At 35.3% G+C, this 14,572-nt stretch overlaps 1 protein-coding gene across 5 annotated transcripts in view; it reads right to left on the reverse strand.

The window, feature by feature from the left end:
- The window catches only part of CSPP1 (centrosome and spindle pole associated protein 1), a 60,509-nt gene that overhangs the window by 22,478 nt on the left and 23,459 nt on the right, over positions 1 to 14,572 (reverse strand). For all 5 annotated transcript variants that reach the window (XM_083824159.1, XM_083824155.1, XM_083824158.1 and 2 more), the window contains 11 exons: positions 14,378 to 14,479; positions 13,649 to 13,731; positions 11,769 to 11,862; positions 10,777 to 10,834; positions 8,761 to 8,775; positions 7,632 to 7,804; positions 6,687 to 6,805; positions 5,635 to 5,713; positions 5,200 to 5,320; positions 3,239 to 3,386; positions 20 to 172 (listed from right to left, as the gene is read on the reverse strand). In XM_083824159.1, the coding sequence (XP_083680285.1) occupies positions 20 to 172; positions 3,239 to 3,386; positions 5,200 to 5,320; positions 5,635 to 5,713; positions 6,687 to 6,805; positions 7,632 to 7,804; positions 8,761 to 8,775; positions 10,777 to 10,834; positions 11,769 to 11,862; positions 13,649 to 13,731; positions 14,378 to 14,479 (1,145 nt within the window). The remainder of the gene's footprint in view (positions 1 to 19; positions 173 to 3,238; positions 3,387 to 5,199; positions 5,321 to 5,634; positions 5,714 to 6,686; positions 6,806 to 7,631; positions 7,805 to 8,760; positions 8,776 to 10,776; positions 10,835 to 11,768; positions 11,863 to 13,648; positions 13,732 to 14,377; positions 14,480 to 14,572) is intronic.

Genomic DNA, 14,572 nt, shown 5'->3' on the forward strand with positions numbered 1-14,572 from the left:
TAATAGCGTTCTTAAAAACCTGCTATTTTATTTGTAGATGCTTCTGTGTTCTCAGGTCTTGGGGAGGCCAAACTTAGGTCAACAGACACAATAGCCCTTTTATCTTCGTATAGTCTCGCCTCTGGATTATGATACGCATCTTCGTTTTGCTTGTGCATCATATTCAAGTCAGCTAAAGGAAAGGGGAAATAACTGTTTGTAGCATTTTGTTCTCATAAAAGGCATGTTCACTATAGATTCCCCAAAATACAGGTCTGTTTCAGCAGCTCCACCATTTGTGGACACAGCAACTACAGGAACAAATAATTTAAGCAAAGGCAAGTATACATATGCTATGGGTTAAATATTAGTTGTCAACAATTCACTGATTGAAGTATTTATTTTGTTGGCTTTCTTCTGCCAGGAACGATTCTTCGCAGCAAACCTCCACCCCAACAAAAGCTATGAAATGGAAAGACAAAGAGCAAAAAGACAAAAAAGACTGACAAGCCTGTGTTGACACGTATGTATTTAGAAACCACCCCCTTCTATTTCCTTAGAGCTGTAAAATACTTTTCAGGTTGGTATTGGCATTTAAGTACTAAATGTCTACTGTATTTGATTTCCTTTAAGGGCAATAACCACAATAAACCATTAAGGTATGTTTTGGTCTTCATGTATTCCGCAAAAGTCCAGGTGTAGATGTCTGTACATAAGCAAAACAATGTCATCCAACATTTTTATAAAACACTTTTCCATCAAAATTTACATAAAAATTGTACCACAAAAATCCCAAAGATGTTAATCTCACCTTGAAATATTCATTATACTGCACTTAAAAGGCCCATTTTCAAAAAAAAAGAAACAAAAAGACTAATATGCAGTTTTCAAATTATCTTTTTATATAGCGTTTATGATAAACGTGAATTACTGTAGCCATTTAAACACAGATTCCAAAACCTTTAAACTACATCTCTCTCTGTAAAGCAGCTTTTGCATCGGAGTCTCAAAAGCTATTTTGGGGAAGATAAAAGACAAGTCACACCGCATGAAATAGAGACCTGGGAGAAACAGCACGTTATATTTGATGACATTTGACTCATAGTTTATCCATCAAGTTGCTAAAGTATGGTGGGAAAAATAGCTTTATGTATATAATTCGGGAAAACAGTTTGAGGAACTTCTTTCTCTTGGTTCTTCATTTACAAACAGAGGTAAGTTTCTCAGGAGGCATGTACACACTTTAGGCTAATGTAAGTCACCCATCTTTTCCTCTGCCCCACTCTACTCACACTATCATAAAACATAGAGAAGGAAGACAGACACTCAAATACAGCGCTTAAAGACAGGCAGTGTCAACACCTCTATCAGCTCTGGGGATAAACACAAGCCAGCACCCTAAACCCAAGTTTCTAAAATTACTATTTGGCCTTTTTTTATTATTTTTTTTTATTTTAATCACAAAGCCTTTGAACATTACCCCCCTCTGACTTTTAAACTACTCTGTGAATTTAACCACTTGCCACTAGGGTATCATAAAACTGAAACTAATTTTATATACATAAACTGTTATCCAGTAAGTGTTCCATGCACTGAAAATTCTTATAATTTATTACCAGAGAGCATGTTTTAAAAACCTAGAATGCTAGAAACGCTAGAAATCAACCGTTACAAAGCTCTAAGTTTCACTGACTTTAAAAGTTACTGCTTTTATTTGTTTTGGACTACTACTGCTTCTACTAACCTATTCAGCTCTCCACAGAAGGAAGCTGATTGATATTACACCCTAAACAGGCATGAGAAATGCCTGTCTTGGAGACCCCATTTAACTTCCTCTGGCTAATTCATCAAGTACTCTTATTTTGCAGATTAATTGGAAACATTTAGATTTCTGAAGGTAAGAAGAGGAGGAGCAAAAAGCTTCAAGTCCATTTGGCTTACGGTTTCAGTGTGCTCTAACAACTGTTAGCCCTTGAATAAACCACTGAATCATGAAGGAGGTTGAATGTGTAACACTCAAATCATGTTTTATCTGATGGAGAATTAACATGGCATTAAAATTCACCCATGGAAAGACTACATTCAGTCCCATATATCATGGTAGGTCTCAAACGAATTCATCTCAATCGCTGTGAAAGAGCCAGTATAGCTGTCTTCGTGACAAGATGCTGAAGGCAAGAAAAGAGCTATCACAGGCCAATAAGAGATAAATACTCGGCTACTGAGATGCAGTATAGGTCCTCAAGTCACAGGATCAAATGTGAACATGCAAATATCCTTCACTCAGCTGAAAAGAAGCAGCCACCATTAATGGGATTTCCAAAACTGTTCTGTAGACTGTGTGGGAGATAGAGTGTTCAACAAAACAGAATCTGTGGCACTTAAGGGAATTTAATGGTAATACTTTTATTTTGAGAGATATAAATCTAATTGTGCCTACAGAGTACTATTTTTATTTATACAAAAAATACTGCCACAGGGTCCACTACAGCAACAAAACTGTACATCTTCAAATAGAGAAAGTTTTGCATAATACAGGGCCTAAATCCAGGACCCAGAATCAGGAATTTGAGTTTTAATCTTACATCTACCTCCAACTTACTGGAGAGAGAGCTATAATCTGGGCAAGTTGTTTATCTATCTCCCAGCTCACTACTCCTATCTTCTATAAAACAGCACTTGGAAAGAAATAAAGCTTAAAAACATTACTGCTGACTGATTGCTATTTAAACACTCATTTGCCAGCAGTGTTACTTGGGGAGATTTAAATATTCCACTTAGCTTTATATATTTATCCAAATATGTTTCCATTTTCCATGTCACAAGTAGAACTTTCTAAGACTAGAAGTGTTTTTAAACTAACAAAATTAAAAAAAATAAACTGTTCCTGGAAAACGTTTACATAAATGTCTTCATAGTCTTCAGCGTATTTGTATTGCAGATGATTTTAACAGCTTCTTTTCTTCCCTCTCCCTTTACTATTGCATTTTTACTTCATTTATAGTTGACATTATCCTGTTTCCTGTTTTTGTTTGTTGTTGTTGCTTTTTTTTTTTAATTGTGCCCTTTGAATGATTCTTCTGAAACCAAAATAATTACTTAAATATTCTCAGAGTACATCTGCTTAAAACAAGTATTTCTATTTGTCAATAAAATGTTATCAGTGTTACAAAACAAGGAAACATATCTGAATAGAGCCTTTACAGGAGCAAGAAAAAAAAAATCTTTAAAAGACAACCCACAATTTTGGCAAACATACTTATCAGATTTCCTTTTGCATCTCTGAGAGGAGCGCCACCACCACCTTTTCCCCAGGGATTGTAATTCCTCATTTCTGCTTCTAACTTGGCTTCGTAGCGTTCCTTCTCTTCTCTCTCTTGTCTGCGTCTTTCCTCTCTCTCTCTTATCTAAGAAGAAACAGTCCCAAGTCAGTTGCATAAAAATATCACATGAAGTATAATTTTAATAACATGTTAACAGAGCAAGCTGAGTGCTATTGTTATGCCATCTGTATCTAGTAAATCACAAACATTTCATTGTCTTTACTGCAGACAGAGCACTGAATACTGGTGTCACAACGTGCATGTACAGAGATACATATTATAAGACTTCCAAATATTCATGTCTGACACTTCCAGTAGATCAAAAGTCCCATATCCTTGGATCTTGCAGTACAGAAGGCTGTACTGCCTGAAATTTAAACAGGCAAAGCTCCACGGCATTACAGCACTTGATTCTCTCAACCTGATTTTGTTTAGCCTAAACTTAGATTAAAGATGGGACAAAGACTTTTACCCATAAATGCTTTAAGAGAATGCGATACAATTCTGTAACTACTCATTAAATATTTTTGTTCAGTAATACGTAATGTATAACTGCTCGTATGGTTTGGTCCTTTTTTTCAACAGGTTAAATGTATGTAACTAGATCTCCTTATTTCATATAGCATTTATAACATGAACAGCTGTTAAAAAAAGTCAAACTTCTATTCAAAGCTTTTGAAACATTAGCTACTATTTCTGTTGCTGAAACATGTTAACGTATTTTCTTAAGTTTGTTCCTTCTGTGCAATAAATGTTTCCTTTTATCTCATAGTCAGACAATTTCATAAGAGATGCAGTGAGTCAAAACAAAGACCCATCTAGTCCTGCAGACTGTTTCCAAAAATGGTAAATCAGGTTTGCCTATAGGGGAAAAAAAAGGTTCTGAACATTCTGTTCACTTACAACGATAAGCAGCATAATAGCTTTGAAAGGGTATATTGTGCCAGGTTTATTAGAACTTCATGTCGAGTTGTGCAGTCCCTCACATGGCAAAGTAGAATTTATTTCTTAAGACTACAGTGAGAAAATACCTTCAGAGAAGCATAAAGACAAGTGCAGTATCAAACACTATTCCCAAATGTTTATTTTACTCTTAATTTGGCCTTGACTGGCAGCCTCTACTTGATCCCTATACACAATCATAATTAAAACTATAACATTTTTATAGCAGTTATTTACCTCCACTGAAGAAAAGCATAAAGAATCAATAGGAAATGTTAGTGCCACTGAACTGGGTTCTAGCAAAATCTCTTCTGAAATGTGTCCTATCATGGCCAAATACATTTTATAAATGTAGATGCAGCAACAAAATGCCACTAAAATGAGCAGAAGACTAGGATTTCTACTGGAAGACATGAAACTCAAATTTGTCTAGTCTATCAAAAAGGAAGTTGAAAAGAGATGAGACATCACATACAAACTCACTAAAACCAAGGCATTTGAATTAGTAACCAAATCATCATGAAGAACTTACTGAAAATAGAGTGCTCTTAATTATTAAAGCAATAATGCTTGAAAGCAATCTTTCAATGAAAATATCAGAGCAAAACAATTTATTGCATTTAAGCTGCACCTTCTTATGTTTATGAAAAGAATTATATGAAATCTGATGTCTGGAAGTAATCTGTTTGCTCTTAGTCTTTGCATTTTCTCTGCCTCTTGAAGAGGCAATAAGCTTGAAGAGATTGCTGTTCAACTGAAAATCTAAAATGAGCTAAAGAAAGGTCAGAGGACCGGGAGAAAGTAAACAACAAAGGAAGGAAGAATTAAGAAACCTTTTTACTTGTAAATTAAATGAATATGTATGGAATGAATATGAAATGAGACCATATTACAGTTACAACCACTATATCATTAACAAGAAGAAGAAAATATCAGAAGCTTTATTACTCAGTACCTGCTGTTGCAATTCTTGTTGATAAGATAACATTGCCTCTTTGGAAGCCTTTGATTTTTCTTCAGAAAATACTCCTCTGCTTCTTTGTCTGTCTCCTGTATTTCTCTGTCCAATGTTACTTCTAAATTAGAAAACCACACGTGTAAAAGGAAAACATCACAGGGTCAAAAGGAAAAAATTCCCTGCCTGAAATACGTAGCATCTTGTTTTCCACAGCCTCGCAGTTTATAGTCTCAAACATTTTCATAAATCCATACAAAACAGAGGAGATCACTGAATTACTGTTTAGATAAGACTTAATTAGAATTTTGAAGAGTTGTCTTTAACATGCTTTAATTGAAAGGCATATACCTTGTTAGCAAAATACTCCCAACATGAGAAGCATACCAATACAGACAAATACAAACAAGGAATATGAATACACATAATACTTACACAGATTGCTCTACTGGGGCTTGGACTAAAGAAGGATCCAGGTTAGGTGTGGGTTGCATTCCCATCATACCTGTACCATCTGCGCAATAAAAATAAAATACTATTTTAAGTTTTGGATGCTTAAAAATAAATATTTGCTATTACTTAAAAGCACAGCTCTCAGTGCTCAGACCGACTGCGTGATTACCACAAGGACTTTGAACTTCTGCATCGAACATAGCTAAAGCTTAATGCCCCTAAAGAAAGAAAAACAATGCAAAGGTACAACTCCATTTCTTACTTTTAAAATCAACTAAACCCCTTAAATTTGTAAATTTATAAGTGTTTTCATTAGCATAATTTACAATGAACTAACAAAAAGAACTAACTAATTTAACATAGCTTTTGACCTCGTGCTTTCCAAATGCATCCTGTACCGAGAGGAGAACCACACTGCACTGTACACTACAGCATATTTGACACCTGTACTCATAGTGAAATAGAAATGACAGCACCCTGCCACAGCAAGGCTTGAAATTGCCGTACTGCTTACGTTCAAGATAATATGAGATGCATCTCTGAAACAATTTCATGCTTTGAAATCTTACTTTGTGACAACAACCTTGAGGTCAAATTGATCCTGTATGTGAATTTTAAGTACTAGTTTGTTTAATACTCTAAACTGTAAGCCATTTTACACTAAAAGTTATATTGATAACAACGCTAAAAGAAGCTTCCATTAAAGATTACAGCTCCTATTTTACCTTTTCTTTGGAACTTCAAAAATCTTACAGGAAGTGGGAGGGCAGAACAAGAAAAAAATTTTGCTTTTATTTCTCTAGCATTCTTTAATATCACCAACTGATGCAAATCTCATTCACATAAATCCATAAAAAAATTATTGTTGCAAGTTTTCTTTGTCCTGCATTTTAAGTTTTCTATGAAGATACCAATAAACAACTTCGAATTGGGTATAAGTAGTTGTTACTAGTTTATATTATTCATCGTTCAAACAGATTAAAAGCAGTCATCTGAATTGCTAACAACCAATTCACCTAAAATCATCAACTTACAATATGCAAGACTGGGATCCAAAGGATTTCTAGCCCCATAAAAGTAATAAGCATCATCATAAGGTGTTCTATAGTTGTCTGTCAAAACTGGTGGTGGAGGTGGTGGTATGAGCGCAAGCCTTAAAGAAAAAAGGAACAATTTCTATTTTGTTGTACAACTGAAAAAAAAAAAAAAAGATCATTCAAAGAAAATAAAAGAAAAAAAGAATTCACTACACAAAAATTCTAGATTTAGCTTAATCCAAGACCTCTCTAACATTAGTGCCATGCAGGAATAACACACAATAAACCTCAATAAGGGGTTAACCTTCCTTTAGGGAGTAGTACATGAACCCACGCTATTCCAGAGATCTAAAGAGCATAAAACAAGGTCACTTTCTTTAACTGGTTCAGTTGAGGACACTTAGCTGGTTACATCTGTAACAGTAACTAAAACAAGGCAAGGACTGCTCTCTGATCAGAGGGCAAGTGGCCCAGCACAGCTTCAGCCACATGGCTAAAGCTCTGTCTCCCAAAATGGTTTAGTCTCAGCCACAACATCAAAGGGAAGCATTCATGGTCTACCCTGAATTCCTGAACTTAGCCCTGGGAGACCTCAAACTGGTACGGTCCAAACTCATGCCAGAGCAGCCACCTAACAATACAGACACCACTGGGCATGTGCCTAAGCACCCTCACAACACAGTTCAACATCCTAGGTATAGACATTATTTCTACAGTAAAACTCTTCTTCTACACAAACATCGACTAAGAGAGCTGTATTCAAGTATGTCCAGCCTGGAGAAGAGAAGGCCCCAGGGAGACCTTACAGCGGCCTTCCTGTACCTAAAGGGGGCCTGCAGGAAAGCTGGGGAGGGACCCTTTGTCAGGGGGTGTATTGATAGGACAAGGGGGAATGGCTTTAAACTAAAAGAGGGGAGGTTTAGATTAGACATTAGGAAGCACCTGGGAGCTGCCATTTCACCAAGGGTGCTGGCTAGCCCCCGGTGAAAGTCTTCGTTCACTGGAGAGACAGAAGGCATGGACACAGGAGTTTGGAAAGCAACCCTGGGCCTTTCAGGTGGCACTTTCTCTTCAGAAGTTCTTGCCGTCAAGCCAAACTGCCTCAATCTATTCGGCTGAAGGAGTTAAAAAAAAGAAGAAAAAAGCAGTTAACTCGTTATTAACATGAAATACTCTGAACCTCCATTTCGGTTGCATTAAATATTCTACTAGTTCTCAATTACCTGTTCAAATTTTTAGTAACTGCTTTTTTTTTTCCCCTCCCAGGGAACTACTGGAAATCTACTACTACAAGGAAATCTAGCATGTTTATCACAGGTTTAAAAAAAAAAAAAACACACAAAAAAAAAACCACCTCCATGGCAAGTTTTACGAAGTATATTGTCCTGGTTATTATCCGGGGGGAAAAGAAAATAAAAGTATTAAAGTATTTACTCAGTTGGCTGTAGCACAGGTTATCTACAGCTGACAGGTTCCTACACTGACAGTATTTTCATATTACGCGCAGGAAAAGTTTATGAAATGCCCTCCCCCTACTGAAACAGCTCATCATCAGTAAGAGTAAAGACAAACACACACTGAGACTTTTTCCAATAAACATTTCCTTTCAATACCATTATTTTTCAGGTTCCTTTGATTCTATTAGATTTTTTTCAAGGACAAACATGACAAAATTTTATTTCTTTTTTTTTTTTTAAATAAAGTATCAAATGTTTATTGATAACTGGCAGCCTCAGGAACTAGTGAAAGGCAACATGCAAGTAATGCAAAAGCATGCAAATCAGTTAGTTTCAGAGCTACCCTATCGCACCCAGAAAGCCCTTACACCAGCTTCTATGCATAAATATTCCAATGTTTGTTTAAATGACCCAATATAAGACCAAAAAAAAAACCCACAACTATACACCATATAAATAAAACCAGATTATGCTTCTGAATTTACCAGTCCTAACATTGCAGTGCTTCAACTAACATGCATGCAGAGACAGTGATACCAGCACCAACTAAATATTTAATATCTAACAGCAAACTGTATACCCTAAAGTATTTCAGCAAAATATTAAATGTTTACCTCCTCATCACTTAGCTGCAAGACAGTATATGTACAAGGCAGTTAGTACTCACCAATCATGAACTACAGCATTAAGATAAAAAATTCACAAAATCTACTAGACGTTAGTATTCGTTTATAACATTTAACTTCAAATTTCTAGATGTGAGTATAAAATTTGATAGCATATGAGCTACAGTGATTTAAAGTTATTTAGAAGTCTACAGACTTTTGTCTTTCAACTTGTCTTTTCAAATCCAGTATCTTGAGCAGAAGAACATTTAAAAGTCTTTCTTACTAACAAGCTTAATGTCAACTGTTCCCAAAGTGCCCCAGATTGCAGCTCTGTGGCTAATTAAAGATGTAACTATGGCAGTAGGTTCATCCTGGGGATTGTTTTCTTTTAAACAAGCAGTATATACAACAGTCTACTTCTACATACTCTGAAACAGGCATTGCTATTTAACCAACCTGTAATTAATCAAGAAATCCACCTAATTAGAATCTCTCCCCAAGAAGCAATTTGAAGCTAGCAGTGACTGTTGCTTAATGAATGCAGCAATTCTACTTAATTGAAGGCTTTCAGCCAAATTAATGGTTTTAACTATACATGTCCTGGACTTGCTCTGGATATAATTTTGCTCATACAATAAGCACTTTTCAGTCTCTGAGCAAGATGCAGTACGTGGAATGCTTCATCACAGCGTGCTTCTAGCTGTTCAGGTCTGATCAGACAAGAGTGCTTACAGTGACTTTACAGTGCACTGCAGCCAAAAGCACCAGCATCCTCTGCTCAGTTTTTCCTCTTTTCCTGTCTTGCTCCCAACCACATACTCCATTCCTCTCCTTTTCACCATCTGAATCCATGGTTAGCTCTAAGCTAATAAACAACAGAAAAGATTCAGACTTGCCAGCTAACCAAGCCAAATTGGTTCACAGAAAGGGATCAAACATGCCACAGATGCCATAGGTAGAGGGCAGGAACATGCAGCTAGACCACTTGACCACGCTCTTTCACTTTAGAAGCAGAAATTGATTCAGCTTAGTTGCTTATCTATGTGCATTTCCAGTCTCCTGCCTCAAATGCTGACTGCTTTGTTGATACTGAGTTACAGCAATTCATTCATCATCTTCTAGAAAATGAGCGGTCCTTTCATGTCTGCTGAACTCTCCAAAAGTAGCTCAAGTTTCCTTCTGTTTTGCAGCCTCCCTCAAAAAACAGCACCATTGATAATTTAAACTAGTAACCAGTTAAGTCATTAACTACTTTATTCTTGCTTGAGAAAATTATCTGTCCTTCATGTTCAACAGCATATATCTACTGTTCCCAAGATGCATTGGCCTTGGCCACTTCAGCAAACACACACATGCAAATCATACTAGTTATGTGACAATCAGGCTGCTATTAATGCTGCTAGCACCAACAATCTTACTCCTACATATGTGATAGTCAAAATTCTTGGTACAATAATCACCTTAATAAGGAAGTGGAGACAGTAACTGCATTAACTCTTACAAGTAACACAACATTAAATATCTTGCTTTTTACATTTGATGGTTTAAAAAAAATACAACTTTGAAATATAAAAAAAAATCACTGAGTTCAAATCAGCTGCGAAACAACTGGATTTTTTTTAATTGAAAAATAAAAAAGTATACAGAAAAAAACTTTCAGCAGCAAACTTTACATTCCCCTAGAAGACTCACTATTGTGTGCATGTACAGGCTACCACTGCACACCAAATATCTTTTCCATGACATCTAGTGCTTTTACAGAACACTTGGTCAAAGAGAAAAAAGAAAATGTTTTAAAACTTTCTTGAACATACTTTCCTCTTAAGCTGAAAGTATGCGCAGTGAGGACAGTCTTATCATCCTTGGCCTGAGTTTTATTTTATCCTAATGCCCTACTAGAAAAAAAGAGACACATTTATCATTCTATAAAAGCCCAATAGTTTTGTGAATCGACAACCATAATGTACATATAATAAGAAAAAAGTCTATATAAGTGGAAGAAAAAAAATCCAAACTCCTCACCTTCTTTTCTGGGTCTAGAGCTCCAGAAGCAGCAACTGAGAGCTCAAGTTCCTTCTCACTGTTTTTGTGAAAAAAAAAAAAAAAATCACATCAGAAAGCAGTAAACCATGCTCATTTTTTCAAATCATTGACCTCAAAACTCTGGAAATACAGAGTAACAAGACATGCTTCTACTTGACTTCTTCTGGAGTCAAGGAATAAGGATACTGTATATCCTTTGTAAGGAAACAAAACTCAAGAAATATTCAGCTATCATTTATTTCACCTAATAAAATTCCAACTACCAAAAAAGGAAAAAACACATTGTTTTTTTACTACAATCTTTCACATTATTTCTTAAAAATTTATTTTATTCACATTACAGTGATATACAGTTTATAATAAACGTATTCAAATTATTCATAAGTATAACAATAATTACTATATTGTAATTTCAAGCCTCAAGCTTGTTCAGCATGTGTAGCTTCCAATCACAGTGAAGCTGTCAAGAGTAACTTTAATTCATTATCCTTTCATTAATATAACTGTGTGTTTGTATGTATATCTATTATCATTCAGCAAGCAGCTACTAATACGTAAGAAAGAAATTTTATTTTATTATTCTGCATAATCAAGTACTTTGAAAGCAAAAGGGTCCTTTCCTAAACTGGAAAGGGAAATGAAGAATCGTTTTCAACTTTGCAAAGTAATTACACACTTTTCTGCCACCAAGAAAGATATATCCACCTAGAGCTTCTTTATCCCTAAGAAACTGAAAATCAATTTTTAAAATGAAAAATCATTTTTTTTATTTGTTTCACTGAAAGCTGGTGTGTTTTTTTTTTTTTTATTAAAAACTAAAGCTCTCATGCCAACTAGCTTAATTAGGTGTGGTATTAGCTAGCTAGCTAAAATTCCTTATTTATGAAAATTATTCTTACCGTATTCCATATGAAATTCCTTTATAGTTCAGCTATTATTGTTTAGAAAAATATATAGTAACTTTCCATTACCGTCTCTTATTTCGCTGTTGCTCAGCCATCTGTTCAATTAGTTCTTGTCTGTATTTCTCTTTTTTCCTTTGGAGAAGCTCTAGGTCCTGACCACCTAATGGAAACAGTCACACAATGTGTAAATGCTCCACAAAATACACAAATGTACTGGACAAAAACACTGCATTTCAGTCAAGTCAAAGCATAAAAGACAGCAGAGTATACAATCAGAGAACGTGCATAAGAACACTATCTTTACTGATTAAAAAAAAGTTTTAATACTGAAGTTTGTTTGGAGTATGACAATCAGAGCTACTATGATTTTCATCATTACTCTTCTAGTTTGCCTGGTTTTGTACAGTCAGAAAGCTACAAATTTCAAAGCTATCTGATACAACAAGGAAAAAAGTTTTTGTTTTGTTTTGATTTGTTTGTTTGCTTGCTTTGTTTTTTTGGTTTTGCTTTTTTCTCTCTAATGCTCAACTAAGGAAGATACAGCGCTCCAAAATTACGAAGCACTGCTCCGGATAAAAATGAAAGGTAAAACTAAAGATAGTCAAACCCACAGGGAGGAAAGCAAAGTGCTCCACTTTTCAGACGGTTTCCATGACTACTAGAAATTAGAAAAGTATTGGCTGATAAGCGTATGTAAAAGGAAACGGTGATCACATCTCACATGGATTTTGAGGAACCCAAAAAAGCCCTTACAACTTTTGGTAGTTCCCCCCACAGTATATGTGGAGTTTTCTATTAAAAATAAACAAACAAACAAAAAACACCACTTGTATGACCATCAGACACAACGGACTCTTGACATATTTTCATACACACAGTCACTGTGGATTTCAAGTGAAGTAAACCTGAACAATAAAGTGAAGCAGGCTGCAAAGTAGGAGAAAGAAAGAAAAAAAATAAAAAGGAAAAAAGCACCTACATGATTCATGACTGTCTGGTGGTTTTTTTCAGTTATTATGTCAGGATTGTAAAGCAACCAAAATAGGTAAGATAACCTCATGGCTTGTGATTTTTGGGGTCTGAAATCAATTCTAACTTCAAAAAAAATAAAATCTTTATAAAACATAATATTCTTTTTTTTAACAAAGACTGCAAGGAAGACTAATTCATACCTTCGTGTACTCAGGTTACTACAGTGAGATGGCTAAGAACAGATCAGGGAGACTGTCAGTTATACCACCATTGTTTTAATGCTGCCTTCAAACAGAAAACTGTCCTGCCACGTACAGCACTGAAGATCAGCTATGTTCAATTGTAAAAATAAATAGAAAGTACACCTGACACCTGTTAGCCAATTTTCCCATCAACTCAAATCTAGCTTGCATTCAAAGGCTTGCGTCTGAAGAACTAGTTTTCTTACTCTTGCCTTATTTTGTGAATTATGCTACGAATGCTTTTTCCCAGCAACGCTTCTCTCCACAAAGCTCAATAATGTTCACTGCTAAATATAATGGCTACATTTAACCAGTAAGAGATAATCGGAATCATCTGTTCTTGCACAGTTGTGAACACTACCATTCCCCATACTTCTGCAACTGATGTTAGTATCAAAAAAATTAGTTATTAGTTAAATAAAAAAAAGTAATAACTATCAAAAATAATTTGTATCAAAAAAAGAAGGTATACGGGCCTTATACTGTTAATGATAACTAAGAAGAAACTCAGGCTCCTCAAAAATTAGAAAGCCCTATTGCATTAAGTGGGAAAAGGAATATTTCTTTCTTTTTTGATTTTTTTTTTCCATGTTAATAGTATTTATTTACTGGTATAAGGGAAAACTATCATGAAGAAAAAGCTAGATTTTCAAGGTTTTTAATTATTCCCAAAGAAAAGTCAAATACGCAAAGAAAGAATAACTGTGTCATTACTTAGGTTTCTATACATACCAAGAATAAGGCCTGTTGAATATGTCATTTCAGGAGCAGACTTGGAAGGTTCATTAGCTGAAGAGCTAATTTGTGCCTGATTTCTGGCAAAGACAAAAAAGAAAATGGAAAGATCAGACATAAGAATTTACTTGCAGTCTGTCTGAAATGCGATAGATGCACTTACAACATTATGTGATATATTTATGACAGAGAACCTTCCTAAAATCCAAAGAAACATCACAAGCAAAATAAGAACCCTTGTGGGAAAAAAAAAAAAAAAAAAAAAAGCATTTCTCACAGTTCTTATTTGCCTGTGGTTTCTGAAGTTCTCAGAAACACTGACGCAGTTGAGCACTTAAAGTGTTGACAGACAAAAGCAGTGCCAAGCAAGAGTTTATATAAGGTCTTTACAAACATTTTGCTTTTGCCTCTTAGATCATGTCTTGATTTTGCAAGTCTGGAAAACTAAAATAGGAATTTTAAAACTACTATCACAAAAAAAAATCATTAAGTTAAAACTTCAACCTCAGTTAGAGAGCAGGTGATCTCTCATTTCAAAAAAGAACACTGGCATGCAATCTTCCATAGCTATTTTCAAAGCAAATGCATCGTTCTTGTCCTATATTACACTAGCTGTAGGAAAAGAATTCGCCATTTTGGATAGCATATTAGGGATTGTAAATAAACGTTTTCCTTTCACCATGATTTTGTAGTGCGATTTTCAGAAAAATACTTTGTATACCAGACCTAAAATTTCCAGTTCTTGGAACCTGCTGCACATGTGATCTCTCCTTTAATTCATCTTCATAATCTGCAGGTAGATCTCGTACTATTCCATCCAGATTGGGCCTTAAAGAAATAGACAATATTTAGCCATGCTTGCCTAAAAACATACAATCCAAAACGGAAGGTCCAGCAGCTTCTTGCAGATGGATCCTCAGC

Source organism: Anser anser (assembly GCF_964211835.1).
Source record: "Anser anser genome assembly, chromosome: 2".
NCBI lineage: Eukaryota > Metazoa > Chordata > Aves > Anseriformes > Anatidae > Anser > Anser anser.